Source organism: Malus sylvestris, chromosome 8 (genome assembly GCF_916048215.2).
Source record: "Malus sylvestris chromosome 8, drMalSylv7.2, whole genome shotgun sequence".
In the NCBI taxonomy this organism is placed as follows: Eukaryota; Viridiplantae; Streptophyta; class Magnoliopsida; order Rosales; family Rosaceae; genus Malus; species Malus sylvestris.
In genome coordinates this window covers 13,482,726-13,502,948 of record NC_062267.1, presented here as the reverse complement: position 1 = coordinate 13,502,948, position 20,223 = coordinate 13,482,726, and the positions used below count along the sequence as shown (strand labels likewise).

At 38.2% G+C, this 20,223-nt stretch overlaps 2 protein-coding genes across 2 annotated transcripts in view; both read left to right on the top strand.

The window, feature by feature from the left end:
- The window catches only part of LOC126631132 (tRNA (cytosine(38)-C(5))-methyltransferase 2-like), a 68,046-nt gene that overhangs the window by 8,555 nt on the left and 39,268 nt on the right, over positions 1 to 20,223 (top strand). The window lies entirely within an intron of this gene.
- Positions 935 to 3,856, top strand: LOC126631131 (uncharacterized). Its single transcript, XM_050301293.1, has 4 exons — positions 935 to 1,181; positions 1,620 to 2,041; positions 2,177 to 2,917; positions 3,612 to 3,856. The coding sequence occupies exons 2-4, from the start codon at positions 1,643 to 1,645 to the stop codon at positions 3,678 to 3,680; spliced, it is 1,209 nt and encodes a 402-aa protein (XP_050157250.1). The 5' UTR covers positions 935 to 1,181; positions 1,620 to 1,642; the 3' UTR covers positions 3,681 to 3,856.

The window sequence follows — 20,223 nt, the reverse complement described above, 5'->3', positions numbered from 1 at the left end:
TGGGTGCACCAATCATGCTCCTTAGAAATATTGATCCAAAAACTGGGTTATGCAATGGAACAAGGTTGATATGTAGGCGATTCTTTCCAAATTGCATTGATGTTGAAATATTAACTGGACATTTTAAGGGTACAAGAGTCTTCCTGCCACGCATTCCTTTGAAGCCTTCGGAAAATGTAAAGTTTTCGTTCTCTTTTATACGTCGACAATTTCTATAAGATTAAGCTTTGCGCTGACCGTAAACAAATCTCAAGGCCAAACAATTTCATATGTGGGTGTCTATCTCCCTAATCATGTGTTCAACCATGACCATCTTTATGTAGCTTTGTCAAGAGGAGTTTCCATACAGTCCTTATAAGAAATGGTGTCATTGCAGGACAATCTGGAGTTTTATACAAGGAATGTTGTATATAAAGATGTTCTAACATCATGGCATATGCAACAAGATGAATAAAACGTAAGGTTTACTTACTTCTCCCTTTAGCATTATTTACTTCATTTTTTTGCTAAATGAATCAAATATTACAAATTGCTATTTTTCATTTAGACTTGAGTATAAAATTTGGTTCTCTTTAATCTATTTGTGAATGAAAGAACTACTTGGTCTATTTCTAAAGCTTGATACAATAGTTGAGGCCCCTAATTCTTTTCTTAATTTTGAATGCATAGGGGCTGTTATCTAGGATATGCTAATATTTGAAAATGCAATTTGGAAACTATTATGTAATTCTAAGAAAGCTCAGTTATATATATAAAAGGTGGTTCTGTCTTCTTTATATTTAATTAAATTCATTTCCTTTTATTAATATTTTTAAGAAATAAGAGTTTTATTAATTAATAAACATCTTTAAGCATAAAAGAACCTTATATATAAATTAGGTGTAAATTAACCCAACGGTAAGCTCCCTTCTGGCCGGGGGCAAAACTTCAAACGAAAAAAAAAAAAAAAAAGAGTAAATAAATAAAAGAACCAAAATATAAAATTCGTAAACAATTTCATTTTCTTCATATTCTCACACAAACATGAAAGTGCAAACCCTAACTTTCTAATTTTCCTCCCAATTCCAAGCTCGCAATTCTCAACCCCTACAGACTGGAAATCCCTAATTGAAGCCGGTACACAAAGCATCCAGAGCAATATTGTTCGCGTATTGATCGAATTTCGAAAAATCTCAAGCAAGGTGAGTCAAATCTGTTCTAATTTTGATTTCTAGGGTTTGGAATATACGCTTTCAATGCTTTGTTCGTTTACTTTTATGTTAAATTGAATACGTTTGGATTGTTTTGTGAAACATTTTGGTGTTAATTGCTTGCCCAAAAACTCCGAGTCTGATACTGTATTCAAATTTGGGGCTTTTCATTAGCTTGGTACAGTTTGATATATTGGGGCTTTGGGTTGAGTATATTTTGCTTATTTTTTGTTTTGTTTTATTAGCTTAGTCAACATACTTTGAATTTGTAAACTGTTTCACTTCAATCTGGAAAAGGTGTCCCCTTTCTAAGTTTAACAAATGTGTATCTGCTGCTGATTTATCATTGTGTTTTCATCTAGTTATTGCTTTTACGAAACTCTTATGCTTCCTTTCTGATTGGACGATTTAATTTCTTGGTTGTTACAGGTTTTGACATATTGGTAGTCATTATGAGATTCAAGAAGAGGAGCAAAGTGGAGGTACTTAGCCAAAAGGAGGCGCCTACAGGAGCATGGCGCTGTGCTGTGATTGTTTCTGGTAATGGGCACACATATAGTGTTAGCTATGATTGGTCTGGCAAGGACAGTCATGCAGATATGCAGAGAGTCTCAAGGAAGGATATCAGGCCTTGCCCTCCGCCTGTCCGAAGAGTGGAGAGTTGGGCAGTTGGTGATGTTGCCGAGTTGTTTGATGATGGTTTCTGGAAAATGGCCACGGTGTTGAAGGTCTTGGATGAAAATTATTACTTGGCTAGGCTACTTGGATCTTCTGAGGAGTTAAGAGTCCACAAGTATAGGATCCGGGCTCGCCAATTATGGAATAATGACAGATGGGTTGTGATCGGAAAGGTAAACTTCTATCTGGCTCATTGTTGTTTTATGTATTTTTATCATTCTCTAACTTGTTTAACATATTGATAACAGTTTCAGGCCTTTCTTTTATTTTATTTGCTTACTAATATTCCTTATGGTTCCTTTTGACAGGGTCCCGACAATCAGATGAGCTCGCAAGTCCCACAAATGAATGCAAAAATAAAGTTACCCAATGGAAATGGTTGTTTACCTCCTATGTACAACATCAGTTGTCAGGATTCCCATAGTGTTTCATCTGGATCGTTGAAGAGAGCTTCTCCAGATAGCTCTTCTATTGAGGGATATTCTCGAAAGGTGAGGGCAATTGAGAAGGGGTGTGAGCGTCAAAGTGTTTTTGCTGGGTCCCCATCTTACTCGCTCAAAAAGGTAGATGCTGTTGCTTACCCGCGAGAAAATCTGGGTGAAAAATACATGCATGCTTCCTTTATGAATTGTTGTACAACTGGATGTTTTGAAAAGGAGAGGGAGAAGCTAAATGGTGTTATTTCTTGTTTTGTTGAAAGAAGCTCAGAATTTAATGATAGTAATAATGATGCATGCTCTGTTGGTAGTTGCAGTGTTATTAGTAGCAGTTCAAATAAGTTGTCCGGTCATTTATCAGGTACTAGTCAAGATGCAGATACCCTTTCTAGTGATGCAGAGACTTTTTGTTGCCGTGAAGATCTGCAAGAAAACTTTTCCCGTCCTCTGAAAGAGGATGTAGCAGCAGGAATACATAGGTTAGAATTGAATGCTTATCGCAGTATTCTGGTGGCAATGCATGCTTCTGGGTCCTTAAGCTGGGAACAAGAAGCGTTGTTGACAAATCTCCGTATTTCACTTCACATTTCAAATGATGAACATTTGATGGAAGTAAGGAACTTACTTTCTCCAGGAACAAACTTCAATCTTAGATAACTTTTATCTTTAGGATGTTCAGTAGCTTTCTTTGTAAGAATCAAAGAATAATTGTTACGATTTCTCATGCTTATCTTGATTGTTCAATCTGTACTGATTTTTTTTTTTAGTAAACAATCTGTACTGATTTAAACTTGGGAAATTTGTACTTTGGAAATTATGTACCTGATTTTGTAGAAGTGAAAATTTAAACTTGGGAAATCTGTACTGTCTCATGTCATCTGTTTTTAATAATCTCGTTATCGGTTTTTCTCCATTGTAAGAAATAAGGATATATTGCTACATTTTGTTGTGCTTGTTTTAGTTTCCAATGTCATTTTTTTTTTCCTAAAGTTTCCAATGTACAATGATGTAAGTATGTAAGATTTGTACTTGGAAAGCTATGCACTTTATCGTATTAAGAAGTAAATATTAGTACCCTTTTTCCCTTTCAGAAGGCTTGTGCTTTGTAGCTCTTATGTGCAGTATTTATTGAGTATTAAACCAGAGAGGATCTATACATATCCAGGATCTAGTCTCTTGGGACCCAATTATTGGACTCAAGTTCTCATAGTTCACAGTTCAGTTCCTGGTCATAAGGATTAAGTAAGAAACAATTTCAATGACTTATGCGCTGCTTGACATTTACAAAATTGTGACATGCATGCAGCCAAAGAATAAGGATAAAGCATCTTCATTGAAGGAGCAACACCTTAGATACTTTACCCCAAGCTGCTAATTTCGTTTCTACATATCTTTTAGGGAGCTTTAACGAAAAGCACCTGGTACTGTTCACTTTAACGAAAAACCACATTTTTATACTAAAAAGTCAATCCTGGTACTATTCACTTTACTCTTTATTTTGTCTTTATCATTAAAACTCAAAGTTTTCAAGCTCTTTTCATTAGTTTTCCTTATCTTGATCTTTTATGGACCTTCATTTATTAGGTTGCTAATTTGCATTCTCTCCCGGAAGATTTTCAGTTTCCACAGCACATAAGCCTTAGGCAACGGTGTGCAACTATTTCATATTCAGCTTGATGTGTATTTTAGCAGAAAATAAACAATGCTGTGCCTTTTATTTGATGAAAATTATTCTGTGTATGACTATTGCGTCTAGAGTTAAAAAAAAAAAAAAAAACTATTAAAGACTCTTTAATGTTTGGTTTATCATCACATCAACACTTCTGAATTGATATAAAAAAAGCATGCCTAAGCCTTATGAATAATAACCTTTATTCCCCCCAAAAAAAAATAAAGAAAAAGAAGTACATTTATCTCAAATATTATTGGTGTTGGATACAAACTATTTTTCATTTTTTATGATTACAAGAATACTTGAATTTTTATAAAAAATTTAATTTGTTACTGATAATGTTTCTAACGGAAGCGCTTCTGAGTGTAAACATTTTTTATAAAAATAATTTCAAACGAGTCTAAATCCAACTTCATCTTGCAAAACTTGTTCACCAAGTTCTGGTTTTAGAAAATTGTTGACACATTTTTATTCTTACTCTCTCCAGGAACAAACTTCAATCTTAGATAACTTTTGATCTTTATGATGTTCAATAGCTTTATTGTCTCTCGTACATTGTAAGAATCAGAGAATAATTGTTACGATTTCTCCTGCTTATCTTGATTGTTCAAGCTTTACTGATTCAAACTTGGGGAATTTGTACTTTGCAATTATGTACCTTTGTAGAAGTGAATATTTAGTCTTGGGAAATCTGCACCGTGTCTTGTCAACTGTTTTTCATAATCTCGTTACCCTTTTTTTCCATTGGAAGAAACAAGGATATATTGCTCCAATTTGTTGTGCTTATTTTAGTTTCCTATGTGCACATGCAAGGATGAAGTCAGAGATCTGCATGGATGGGGCATCTTTAAACAACAAAATCACAAATTAAAAAGTTCAAGAATATACTAAACAAAACACATATATATTAGTCCATAAGATTTTTCATACAACATATCACAATATCCATCGATGTGTTTTTATGTTTTGAAAGCGTTGCATAACAACCTCATTACCAATACCATCAAACATCTCTCTCTACAAAAATAACCATGTTATCATTTTTCCATTAGTCTCTCATACAATTTCACTATCGATCTTCATAAATTTTATTGCCGAAAATGCTCTTTCAACAATAAAAATAGCGCATGAAAGAGTTAATACTAATGCCACAAACAATTGAAAGAGTACTTTTTTTTTTTCACACACAAAAATGAGTGGGGGCATCCGCCCCCTCTGAGCCTAAGGTGGCTCCGTGTGCACATGTAAGTATATAAAACTTGTACTTGGGAAGCTATGTACTTTGTCATATAAAGAATTGAGTATTTGTACCCCTTTTCTCCTTTGGGGAAGGCTTGTGCTGTGTAGCTCTCATGTGCGGTATTTAGTGAGAGTAAACCAGAGAGGATTTGTACATATCCAGGATCTAGTCTCTTGGGACCTGTTCGCGTCAGGAATTTCCGTCGGGGACGTTTCCTGGCGGACGAGCGCACAGCTCCCCGGGAGGTTGGCGCCAGTTGAGGGCTGCTGTCAGGCTTCTGCTTCACTGTCGGGCTTTGTCGGGCAAGGCTCGTCGGGCACGGCTTATCGGGCAAGACTCGTCGGGCACGGCTTATCGGGCAAGGCTGGAAGAGAAGGACAGCGTTAACTTTGAGAGGTGCCTTTGTGGGGCCTTAGGTGTAGGCCTTGAGGCTCACAATCAAGATTAACTTCTAAGTACTCAGGCGTGCCACTGCCATCTTTAGCATGGCAGATGTAAAATGGATGTCGCGTTTTAGTTGTGTATATATATATATATATATATATATATATATATATATATATATATATATATGCCCAAGAAACCGTGTTCGTTATAACAGGTGCCTTTGTGGGGCCTTAGGTGTAGGCCTTGAGGCTTCCCATCAATAACTAAACCAGTGCTCGAACATATAATATTCGTTCGATTGATTGCAGGAGCCTTACAACTATTATACTTCTGATTACCCGAATCTGAGAGATATAACGAACCCAAATAGGTGCCTTTGTGGGGCCTTAGGTGTAGGCCTTGAGGCTTCCCATCAGAATTCGTTCTTATACTCAAACGTTCCAGACCGCGGAATGGAATGAATCCAAATAGGTGCCTTTGTGGGGCCTTAGGTGTAGGCCTTGAGGCTTCCTATCAGAATCCATTCCATGGTTAAGCGTTCTATGATAATCATAATATAATAGAAATAAAACTAAGGGGTAGGTCGATTACTTGCGCACCAAGTAACTTCGAACTTCTTGTTTATCAAGGGCTATCGTGGATGAGTTAAGTCCACATAAGGTTCTTTTTTATGCCTTGAGGCCAAGGACTTTCAACTGATCAAATTTACATGCCCGAGGGCTTAGAACTTAGATCTGGTTTGAACAATGAAGATATATTCAAATCGGATCCAAGTACTAAGAGATTCTTTTAATAGTCATCTTACTAGAAATAACTTGAATACAACTGGAAGTATACAACATATTGCTAGGCTAATGAATGAAAAGACAAAAACAAAGAAGGTCGGGCAAGGTTTAACCTTGTCGGGCAAGCCTGGTCGTCTTGCAGGTTCCTATCTTTGTGGCTTATCAAGGGTCTGAGAGCTTTTAGGGAGAGGTAAGGAGAGGAGTTTTACAAAGAGAAATCGATACTACAGCAAGGTTGAACAGGGTAGCAGAGCTATTACAAGGGTTTGAGTGAAGGCTTGTCCCGAGAGGGATGAAAGCTTAGGCTGACTACAGCTTCGTTCTGAAGGCAAATCTGGCTTTGAGCAGAGTTTGTGCTTGCATTTGTTTGTTTGTTTGAGTGTCCTTAGTCTTGATTTCTCTTTCTTGTTTTATAGACAACTCAGCTTGACCTCTTATAGTAGCAGCCCTGCCCGAATGCAACTTGAGAGGCAGTGACTCATCAGCTATATTACTTGTTCTGCCATTATAAAGTACTTTATGGGCTGTATAGCTGGTCAGTCTATACCACTTGGCTTTTGGGTAGGTGAGCAAGTGGTCTTCATGAGCTGCATCAAATCAGAAAAGCCCTTTTTTTGCCTTCTGGGCTTTGGCTGGGCTTAGGCCGACTCTTCCTTTAGGCATCCCTTTGGGCCAGCCCCTTTCCTGAGCCCAAAGTTCAAGTTTTGATCCAAACAGGACCCAATTACGTTTGTTAGTTTGATGGTGATGACAAGGATGAACACTTGTCTCCTTATGGTTTTGGTTTTATCATAAGGACTTCTGTGTCTGACTCTAGATTTTTTTTTCGAGATGAAAAACCAAGTTTCTGATCCGGGAACAAGGGTCACCATATTCTTACCCCACACTTGCATGTATTGCTAGCTAATGCATCATGCACCATCTTTCTGTTCTATCATTAATTATTGGTTGAATGAGATGGTATCATTAAGTATGTGGAAGATTGGTTATTTTGTTCTGCATATCGCATGGAATATGAAGCCTGTTGTGATGCCATATTATCTTTGTTTTATCTTACTCAACTCTGGAATGTTTATATGATCCATATCCATCTGTTTATTCGAGACTCCTTAACTGTCGGTACCTGGTGCATTTGTGTGACAACCTTACATGGCTCCCAATATAAAACCCCTATTTGGCGTGCATTTATTTCCTTATTTGTTTATGTACTTCGATTATAGTAATCTGAAGGCACTGATATTTCTGTTTTGATAGTGGCATGACATTACGATCATATGGCATGTTCAATTTAAAATAATTATTCTGATGCTATGAACCTAAGCTTTTGATGGTATTGAAATTGTCATATTTACAAGAGGTGATTCACGCAAGTAGAGAGAAGTGAAGGAAAGAACTAAACTTCATTCCGCCAAGAGCTTCTCGGAATTCAACAAGGAGGAGGTATGGTCTTGGAAGGTTGCTTATTGTTTGCGATATTTAACGCTCAATTAGGCACGTGTGAATTGTTGTGAAATATGATTTTTCCAATTGAATTAGGAGTTGTGTGAGTGATTAAAGCAATTTGTAGTTATCTCATTTGAAAAAGAAGCATGCTAAGTTGATGAGTAGTCTGTAATTAGATTCCTGTTATGCAATTGTTTGTTTGGAATACTGTCATTGTGATTGTGTATTTGTTTGAAATTAGCAAGAAAATTACTCTGTTCGCATACACAAACATAATTATTGGTACAACTTATACATGCAGAAATAGTTAAGAAGATTCAACAATAATACCATATAGCTTTTCAAACATTGGCGTAGCCAAGTTGGTTAAACCAATGCACTTTTCCTTTGCACTCAAGTTCGAATGCTTATAGTTTTCTCTTGAATTATGGCATAGAGCTTGCTTACAATGTTATTTTGGAACCGTGAAAACCCAGTGCTCCACGGCATGTTCAACAACAACGTGGCAAGAACACTCCAAAAACCAAATGCAAACCCTAGTCCCAAGCTCAGATCGAACCAACCATCTTCAAGCAAACAAGCAATTCCCTCCCTTTGATTACCCAATGAAACTGGACTTCCAACATGTTTTATGCTGCACTTCTCTTGTGGATGTCCACAAAGTTTATTGCCAAAGAAACTCGACCGATCAATGCTCTGAAGCTGTGTGCTTTCTGGAATTTGTCTTGTCAGATAGTTGTAGGACAAATTCAAGTTGCTTAGAAATGTTAACTTTGACATGCTTGGAGAAATCTGACCGATAAGTTTGTTTCTCAAGAAAACGAGAGATTCTAACCATCTCGTATCACCAATCTTTGAAGGAATGTTTCCAACCTGGTCAACTCTTCGGGTATCTCTCCGGATATGAAGTTGCTTGAAAGGTCCCAGCTTGTCACCAAAGTAAGTATTTTGTTGTACTCTACTTCTCTACCTTTTCTATTGCTTTCTCTACGTAGTTTTCCTCGAAAGTAGCATAACCAAAAGCATATGATCCAGAGGAGAACATCCCAAGTTTGAAAAATTTGCCATGGTTGTGAAATTCTTGAAACACTTTGGTATTGCTCCAGAAAGGTTGTTGTCCGCGAGGTCTAGGATCTGGAGATTTCGAAGACTGCACAGTTCATGAGGAATGTTGCCGTGAAGCATGTTCAAACGGAGGCTAAGAACTCCCAAATTTGGAAGGCTTTTACCAATCCATGTTGGTATACTTCCAACAAATTCTTTTGTGTAAAGGCCAAGAAGGAACAAGGACTCATATTTTGTAGGGAAATAGGTACTTCTCCAAATAAGTGATTATTGCGCAGGTGCAACGATTAGAGGAGTCCTAAGTGTCCAACGGAGGTTGGAATGTTCCCACACAAACTGTTGTTTCCTAAGTTGAGAAGTGTCAAGTTTTGCAAATAGTCCAAACAGTCAGGAATTTATCCACTGAGGAAATTATCTTCAAGCCGAAGAATTTCTCCACAAAGAATTAAAGACTTGTTATTACAGGGTTTCCTTATTAGGGTCTGAATGAAACTCTTTCGAGTATGCAGATGAGGGTTCAGACATTAGTATCTCCAGTTCCTTGGGACAAACAGACAGACCAGCCGTGTTGCATTTACATATGGCGGGATTATCACAATCCTTAATTATTAATTAAGCAAATACCAGGTTGCCAAAGGTTCCTTGCGTCGACTACACATTGTACACCTACCACAATATTTCCTTGATTATTAATTAGAAATAGAATAGGTGATCAGGGAAATATGATAGAAATATTCGAGCAAATATTTTACACGTAGAGACCAATAAAATAACGAGCAAATCGAGTTGAGAGAAACTTTTTCCATATGTATATGCATATTAATTACCTATGTATATGCATATTACGTATCTATGTATATGCATATTACGTATCTATGTATGATCCAAAACATATGTACCGATAGATTCGTACCGAAACTTATGTACTGATGCATTAATACCAAAACTTATGTACCGATGCATTCGTACCGAAACAAATGTACCAATGCATTCATACCGAAACTTATGTTCTGCATTCGTACCAAAACTTATGTTTTGCATTCGTACCGAAACTTATGTATTGAAACTAATATTCCAAAGCAATTGTACTGAAACTTATGTACCAATTTTTGTACTAAAACTTATGTACTAATACATTTGTACCTAAACATATGTACTAATACATTCATACCCAAACATATGTACTACTACATTCGTATCGAAACTTATGTACCGTTGCATTCGTACCGAAACTTATGTACCGATGCAATCGTACCGAAACATATGTACTGATACATTTGTACAAAAACATATGTACTAATACATTCGTACCAAAACATATGTACTAATACATTCGTACTGAAACTTATGTACCGATTTTTGTACTAAAACGTATGTTCTGCATTCGTACCGAAACTTATGTACCGATGCATTTCTACCAAAAATTATATTACGAAGCAATCGTACCGAAATTTATGTACCGATTTTTGTACTAAAACTTATGTGTTGATACATTCGTACCTAAACATATGTACCAATACATTCGTACCAAAACTTAAGTATTGATACATTCGTATTGAAGCTTAAGTACCGATGCATTCGTACCAAAACTAATACAATTGTACTGAAACTTATGTACGGATTTTTGTATTGAAACTTATGTATCAATACATTCATACCGAAACATCTGTACTAATACATTCATACCAAAACATATGTACTAATACATTCGTACCAAAACTTATGTTCTGCATTCATACCGAAACTTATGTACCGATGCATTCATACCCAAACTTATATTCCAAAGCAATCGTACCAAAACTTATGTACCGATATATTGGTACTGAAATATATGTACTAATACATTTGTACAGAAACATATGTACTAATACATTTGTACCAAAACATATGCACTATTACATTCGTACCGAAACTTATGTACCAATCTATTCGTACCGAAACTTATGTACCAATGTATTCGTACCGAAACTTATGTACCAATGTATTCGTACCGAAACTTATCTACCAAAACATTCGTACCGAAACATTTATACTAATACATTTGTACCAAAACTTATGTACCAATTTTTGTACTGAAACTTATGTTATGCATTCGTACCGAAATTTATGTACTGATGCACTTGTACCGAAACTTATGTACCGATTTTTGTATTGAAACTTATGTACCGATACATTCGTACCGAAACATATGCCCAGAATGATTATTATCTGATAGACCCAATGACCCAATGCGACTTGAATTGCATGTAGACAAGCTTTCAAATATTTCTGCAATGCTTCCGTTGAAATTGTTCCTCGAAAATTCGAGATCCATCAGCTTACAGAGGCAGATGTGTAGTCTGATGGGATTTTCCCATCAAGTTGGTTGTCTGATGTGTCAAGATTGACAAGGGCCGTCAAGTTTCCAATGGAACTTGAAATTTCAACATGAAAGTTATTTTCTGAAAGAACTATTGTTTCCAAGATAGCTAAATGTATACAACCATTTGGGAATTATAGAACTGATAGAGTTTTAACAGAGATCAAGGACTTGAAGACTAATCATGTTCGAAATTCCGTCTGGTAGGACATCCAGATCACAAAAAATACATATATAGTTCTACCAGCTGAGATGGGAGTTCTGTAGCAGCAATGTTATACTTTGCTAAGTTGTGTAGCAGAAATATTCAGGTGTTGCAAAAGAGAAAGGCCAGAAATCCATTGAAGGTTCTCAACTACAAAATTGTTATCAAACAGACCAAGAGCGCGAAGACTTGAGAGGTTTCCTAGTTGAGGAGCAATTGTTCCTCCAAACCCTGCTTCTGAAAGGTTGAGATATCTTAAACTTTTCAAAGAACCTAAGAAGCTAGGAATTTGTATTCCTTCAAAATGATTGCTTTGTAGATCCAGGTAGCTACGATGCTTTAACTTACCACCCAAATACTTGTTCTAGGACAAGTTATAACTCGCGGACATGACCGGTTTTTTTATCGAAGATAACTCCAGTCCAGTTGCAGCAGTCTTCTTTGCCGCCAACCCAAGATGAAAGCTGGTTTGAAGGATCCTTGAGGTCTTGCTTCAACATCAAAAGTGCTTGTCTCTCATATTCCTTGCAAGGCACACTTATCAGATTGCCATTGCATAAGCAAATGCTAATGGTATTACAATGCTTAGAAATCTGAGAAGTGAAACAACAACTTTCATGGGATTTATCCATATGGTTTTTTTTTTTTTTTTCTGCTCTATATAAACTATATATCAAGTGTTTGGGGTGAGTGAGTGAGGAATGGGTAATTTATAGTGCTTACATCCAGTTATATATATAACATATTATTGAGGAGAGGAGGTCCAATTGGGGCCTACTGAATACAATATTTTGAAAGATAATACCAGCGCCATTAAGCGTGTCACGCTTAAGGACATTACTTTAAAAGATAATACCAGCATCAGTAAACTTGTCACGCTCAAGAGCAGAGCTAGGAAATTTCCTAAGGAACGAGCTGCATGTGGTACTTGGCATAATTGCACTCAAAAGGGTTGCAAGACTAATACATTGTAGGTCAAGCAATAGACAAAGTCACGATTGCTTACCAAAGAGCTGTTATTTTTACTACATCCATCCCCACATCTTGGTAGACCAACACGTTACTGACTAGTTCTTAGGTCAGTCAAGAAGAAAAATACGAAATGGAAAAAGAAAAGTGCGGCATGCCTTATTCTTATAACAACTAGTTTTCCATGCACACAGATGGTCCCTGGTCAATCCCCCAAAAACACTTGTGTGGTAAAAATTTGGGCAGAATTATTTATTTATTTTTTGTTTAATGTCTGCTCAAAAAATCTTCCTAGCTTCAGAAATTAGGCCTAGAAGTTTTAAAGATAAATCCTAGGCAGTGTATCGCATATAAAGTTTGATGGTTTTTTTTTTCTTTTAAATTTTTAAATTTTTTATGTACTGATGCATTCATACCGAAACTTATGTACAGATGCATTCGTACCGAAACTAATGTACCGATGCATTCGTACCAAAACTTATATTCTGAAACAATTGTACCGAAACTTATGTACCAATTTTTGTACTAAAACTTATGTACTAATACAATCATACCGAAACATATGTACTAATACATTCGTACCCAAACATCTGTACTAATACATTCATACCGAAACTTATGTACTGTTGCATTCGTACCGAACTTATGTACCGATGCAATCGTACTGAAACTTACGTACCGAACTTATGTACCGATGCAATCGTACCGAACTTATGTACCGATGCAATCGTACCGAAACATCTGTACTAATACTTTTCAAAGAACCTAAGAAGCTAGGAATTTGTATTCCTGCAAAATGATTGCTTTGTAGATCCAGGTAGCTAAGATGCTTTAACTTACCACCCAAAGACTTGTTCCAGGACAAGCTATAACTCAAGGACATGACTTGGTTTTTTATCGCATATAACTCCAGTCCAGTTGCAGTTGTCTCCTTTGCCGCCAACCCAAGACGAAAGCTGGATTGAAGGATCCTTGAGGTCTTGCTTCAACATCAAAAGTGCTTGTCTCTCATATTCCTTGCAAGGCGCACTTATCAGATTGCCATTGCATAAGCAAATGCTAATGGTATTACAATGCTTAGAAATCTGAGAAGTGAAACAACAACTCTTATGGGATTTATCCATATGGTTTTTTTTTCTTCTCTATATAAACTATATATCAAGTGTTTGGGGTTAGTGAGTGAGGAATGAGTAATTTATAGTGCTTACATCCAGTTATATATATAACATATTATTGAGGAGAGGAGGTCCAATTGGGGCCTACTCAATACAATATTTTGAAAGATAATACCAGCGCCATTGAGCGTGTCACGCTCAAGGGCATTACTTTGAAAGATAATACCATCATCAGTGAACGTGTCACGCTCAAGGGCATTACTTTGAAAGATAATACCATCATCAGTGAACGTGTCACACTCAAGAGCAGAGCCAAGAAATTTCCTAAGGAACGAGTTGCATGTGGTACTTGGCATAATTGCACTCGAAAAGGTTGCAATACTAATAAATTGTAGTTTAAGCAATAGGCAAAGTCACGATTGCTTACCAAAGAGCTGCTATTTTTACTACATCCATCCCCACATCATGGTAGACCAACGCGTTACTGACTAGTTCTTAGGATGGTGGAGGAATGGGGGTGAGGGCGGTGGTGGTGACAGTGGTTGAAAGAAATGAAAGGAAAGAGATTGACAACAAGGAGGTGTATCTGGTCGTTTAAGGTTACTTATTGGACAAAGTTTGCGATATTTGACACTTAATTAGACACATGCGAACTGTTGTGAAATATGATTTCCACAATTGAATTAGGATTTGGTTATCTCATTTGTAACACTGATAAGGTCAAAAGTTGGGAAAGAACCTGTTAATTGAGCATCACTGGTGTGGCACGCCATCTCAGCCGCCATGTTATCTGTAACATTTTATCTTGCATCTCTTTTTTTCTGATGTCTGTGTGGTGTTGTATTAATGTTAATTTTGCTATGAGGGAATATAAAAACCTGAAGTTACGTTTTATATTATTTTGTCTGCTTTTTTCAACCCGAAAGGAGTCTCCTAAAAATTCCACTATTTACCACTGCAAATTCCCTTATATTCATTTTTTAAACTGGACTAGATGTTCCGTTAAGCGTACGAAACTTGGATTTTTTTCAAGGAATTCTAATTGATCTTGTGGACAATTCAACTTTCTTTTGCAGGTCTATCTCCTTCTAAAAAATTGCTCCATAATGGTTGTTAGAGTTTGTAACAAGAAAATTCTATTAGGGATCTTCAGTTCCATGTTAGTCTGTAACATCAAAAGTGCTTGTCTATCATATTCTTTGCATGGCGCACTGATCAGATTGCCATTGCGTAAGCAAATGCTAATGTTTATTGCAATGCTTACAAATATGAGAAGTGAAACAACTCTCATTGGATTATCCGTATGGTTTTTTGTTTTGTTTTATAAACCATATATCAAGTGTTTGGGGGTGGGTGAGTGAGAAATGAGTAATTTATAGTGCTTACATCCAGTTATACATATAACATAGGGTAAATTTCAGTGTACCACCCTCAAGTTTCGTGGTTGTCAACATTTAGTACATAAAGTTTTTTTCGTCCAAAAGTCATACCTAAAGTGTTAATTTTGGGACAGTCTTATACATCTGTTAGTCTGGCTGTTAAGTCTCACGTTAACTAATGACGTGACGCCCATGTGGTTACTGACTATATGTCACGTGTCATTAAGGGTTCACGTGGAAATTAAAATTTGAAAAAACCAATTTCTTGTCCAAATTTAAAATATTAAAATAATTAATTTAAAAAAAAAAAAAACCAGAACCCCTTCTTCTTCCCCACCCGAGCCACCCCTTCTCCTGTCACCAACCCCGTCCCCCAAATTTTCCTCCAGACCATCACCTCCTCCTCTCCTCCCGCTGCAACATCTCCTTCGTCGACAGAACCCCAAACCCCAAAAAATCCAAACCCTCACCAATTCTGTATCAGGATCACTGATGCCCAGCATCGTAGAATCGCTTATGAGCACCACAATTTCGCCTTCCTTCAACCGCTTCAACACTGTTTGCCCCCTTTGAGCTTCATTGAATTTGTGATAGTTCTGTTGTAATCTAAAAGCATAAATCAAAATGACTAAGACTAAAAACTAACCAACTCAGAATCCCAATAGGACCCTGCAACCGAAACAAACATTCAAAATACAATCTTGTGTTGAAAAAACGATAAATTAATGGTTTGATTATGCAAAAACAATGAGATTGAAAAATTAATTAGAGGGAAATTAGCGTTACTTGTTTTGACGGCGGTTGGGGGATTGTGTCGGCAAGTTCGGCGGAGATTTGAGGGCTAGAAGAACAGAAGGGGATTATGCTAGCTTTATTAGGGCAAACGAAGAGTGAGTGGAGAGAAGGCTACGCCGTCTGAACCATCTGGGAGGGGAGCAAGTTCGAGAGGCTGAACCTCCCCCACGATAAAGAAACGCTGTGAAAGGAAGTCGTCGCGAAAGCATTTGTTCTGCTAACCAAACCTCTCGCGCTTGCTTCTTGGTGGAGGGAAACACAGCTGAAGTTAACCGTTTTGGAGAGAAGTTTGGGATTGGGTTTTTTGGGGTTTAGGGTTCTGCCGATGCATGAGATGTTGTAGAGGGAGGAGAGGAGGAGGTGATGGTTTGGTGGGAAAAATTGGGGGACGGGGTTGGTGTCGAGAGAAGGGGTGGCTCAAGTGGGCAAGGGGTGGAGGGGTGGAGGGTGGGGAAAAGAAGGGGGTTTTAGTTTGTTTTTTTTTAATTAATTATTTTAATATTTTAAATTTGGACAGGAAATTGTTTTTTTCAATTTTTTATTTCTACGTGGACCCCTTAATGACACGTGGTGTCCAATCATTGTTCACATGGGCGCCACGTCATTAGTTAATGAGAGACTTGACGGCCAGACTAATGGATGTATGAGACTGTCTCAAAATTAACACTTTATGTATAACTCTAGGACGAAAAAAGTTTCATGTACTAAATGTTGAAAACCACGAAACTTGAGAGTAGTAAATAAAGATTTACCCTATAACATATTATTTTTAGAGAGTTCCAAATTGTGGCCTACTCATTACAATATTTTGAAAGATAATACTAGTGTTAGTAAGCATGTCATCCTTAAAGGTATTATCTTGAAGAATAATAACAGTGTCAGTAAGCATGTCACGCTTGTAGATGCAAATTTTCGCCTCTTCAATCTTGAAGAAAATACACCTGCAAAACAATCAACACATTTGATCAAAGACTTAGCCTTACACGCCCACGAGGTTGGGGGGGGGGATTTAGGCCAATTGATCTTCGATGCCTAAGTTAGTTTCTCTAAGAGAGTAAAGTGTTTAGGGCTTTTTAGGGGTAGCAAAAGCTTCTGAAATTTGGTAGAATATGAGGTATTTATAGGGAACATGGACGACCATAGTGTTAGGGTTTTACCCTACACATGGCAGCATCCTATTGGCCAATGTTTATGGAGAAATATTCTCAAGATATTAAATAGGAAATAATATCTTGAGATAATGGAGTAATTATCCCTAATTGATTTAAATTGGGATTACTTACTTGATTGGAGTCAATCTTCAATTGAGAATGTATTAAAAATAGGATTTGGGTAATTAATCATTATCTTTAATGCTTTAACTTTTCCTTGCCAAGGGCAGGTGAGCTATGGCAGTCGTATTCAACTGCTGAAACCTTCAGGGGTGTGAGCTGCGCGTGTGAGTATCTAAGGAGTCTGCCCATTTATTGAGGGCAACCTCTTTCTTGAGCAAAAGTCCATGTGTTGCCTCTATAATTTTTGGGATTATTTTAGGCTCCATGAATACCCTTACACCTACTGAGCTGCATGCATGAAAAGGATATTAGGTGTAGAAATCCCAAGCTGCTTGGGCTTGTAAAGTTGTTTCCCAATTTGAACTTGATCTCCTTTCTTCATTTGGAGTTAAACTTCTTCTAGGAAAAGGAAACCAATTACCCCCAATACCTATTTAATTATGCCTTAAGCAGGGAATTAAATAAATTAGGAGAACAATCATCATTCTATCAAGGAAGAGAGAAGCCAGAGGAAATTTTTCTTCCCCTTCCTCTATCTTTCTTCTTCTATTGCCCTTGCAAAGAGTTGTCTCTCGTTGTTGTTCTTCTTCTCTGTGCCACACCAAGGTAAGAAAAATTTAAATTTTCTTCTTCTTGAATTTTTAGAAGTCTCGAGACTTGAAAAATTGGCTCGGCAAAGGCCGAGGATGTGTGAAAAACTTGGCAAGGTTGCACGGGGCTACTGGTGGTGCCGCACGGGGGTCGATTTGCTGCTAGCGTGGGCTAGGTGAACGGCTTGGCTTGAGCTGAGGTGGCTGGTGTGCTAGGGCGTTGGGCTGGGAGAGCCGTGAGGCTCTAGCCCATCTGGGTTAAGCTTGGCACGGGCCAAACATGGAGAAGTAGGCTGGGGCCTGCTATGGTGGGGGAAAGGAAGAGAGAGACCTGCATAGGCCGGGTCTCTCTTGCTGGCATGCTGGGCCGTGAGGCCTTAGGCCCTTTGTGGTGTGTTAGGAATGTGAAGGAGAGGGGAAAAAGGTGCGGGCCTCCTCCCATGTTGAACTGAGTGGCACGGGCCGCATGCATGAATGACCAATGGCTTTTGAGCTATGCAGTGTGAGAGAAAAAGAGCTTGGTCTGCACATGAAGGATGATAGCGAGATGCCTTGGCAAAAGTGATGAGTACTTTTTGTAGAGATTTTGAGATGTCTTCCTCCGATCACAAAAGTGACGAGTATCCTTCCCATTTGTACCGTCAAAGTGGTTTTTTTTGGAAAGCTGGGCTATTTCAAGGCTGTACATGTCAAGATTAATTTCAATGAGTTGTTCGGGAATTTCTCGTGACGTACAAGCATGCGATTTAATTAGGAGTTTGCGTCAAGTGGGTGAAAGATAATAGCGGCCATGAACCATGAGGCCAATGTGCTACTGCTAGGAAAAGGGCTATGAAATTCCATCTATATTACTTCATGTTGGGATTTACTTTTCCCATACCGCATCTTTTTTAGGAGGTAACTTGATCCATGAAATACACACCTGCTCAGTGCTCCTCAAATGTAGTTTGTGCGATGGTAAGGTTCTCAAACTTGAGCAGGTTCTTTGATCTTGGCTTGACCATAAATGAGTTCTGGTACTTCTTTGAGATTGGCCACAAGGAAGGCGTGGGACAGTTGAGGTCTCGCCATAGATTGCTTGATGCTTCCTGCAAAGATGATCATGAGAGGGCGAGAGACACCTTGGAAATTAGTGGAGAGAAGAAGTCTGACTCTTCTTCTGAGCTGCGTGTCCCGACTATCTTTATTAGTGGTAAGTGAATTGGTTCATTCCTAGCTTGCTTGAATTTTTGTTAAGTTGCTCCATGACTTCAGTTTACTGATCGTCATTCTTACTTTGTGTAGATTAGGAATTTGGCTCAACTCCAAGAAATTTGGCGGATATGAAGAAAATGCATATCTCCTTGGGCATTCCTGTTGAGTACCGTGAGTGGTGCTGGCTGCTCAGTCCTCTTCGTCGAGAGAAAGGCGGGCTGCCTCTAAAGGAAGAGATAAAGTAGATAAAGGATGAGGTGCTTGCTCGTCTGATCGCTGCTGTAGAGCCTGCTGCAAATGAGGGTGGAAAGAAGAGATTTTCCTCACCTGCTCGTGAGCCTTCGGTCGAGAAGAAGTTAAAGATTTTTTCTATTGCTCATGGGGGCTCGTCGGCTGTGAAGAAGCTTGTCATTGATCTGACTTCTCCTAAGATGATGAAAAAGTCTGTTGAGCATGTGCTTATGAAACCTGCTGCTCCGAAGGTGGCCACAACCATTGCTAAAAGGATTGCCCAGCGGATTGGGTTTATGTCGAAGCGTTCGTCGGGAGCTAAGGTGGCGCTTGGGCCTGTTTCTCTTTCTGCTGCGATTGATTCATCTGCTGAGAAAGGGAAATCTGATCGCATGGGCAGTTAAGAGTGGTCCCATCGAGTCTGAGGGTAGAGAGTTTCCTGAGGTTTATGCGCTATTGAAGGCTGACCTACTTGAGGACATTGATGGATGTGCCAAGTTTGTTGACAGTGTTGGGAAAGTTGTCATCCGCTTAGACTCTTTTGCGAAGTGTCCTGCCTACTCAAGGAGGTCTTCCTTCATTGCCACAATGCATAAGACTTTGATACTAGCAGCTGAGTTTATACACATTGATAAGGATGCTATCAAGTGTGCTAAGGAGGCCAAAGTGGCGTTGATGGCTCAGTTTCACTTGGCTGCTGAAAAGATCGAGAAGCTCGGATCTGAATTCGTCATTTGCCGTTTTGAAGCGGTCTGATGTCTCTGCCTCCACTTCTATGCAGTTTGAGACCGTTCATCAAGAGGTCGCCTGATGAGTAGATTTTATATTATATATTTTACCCTAATCTTAGTATATTTTGGTTAATATTTTGGAAGAATTTTGATACTTTGATTTGTATTTTCAATATAGGACTTTCCACTTCCTCCGGAGCAAAACAGGATCAAACAGACGAATTTTGGAGTCATTCTAGTTGGAGGACGTTCGTGATTCATTTAGCTTGATTGTATCAAAATTTGGGATTTTTTCACCAAGCAGTTATTTTCTGGCAATGGAATAAAGAAGCAGTGTGCAGTGCTGGAAAATGACGTTTTTGGGCTTAAATTGCGTTTTTGGAGCCCAAGATGACCTCGGATGGGTTTGTGGCCTTCTGGAGAAGTGTTCAGAATATTCCAAACATTAAATCCAGCTATATTAGGCCAGTTTTGGAGCAGCTTA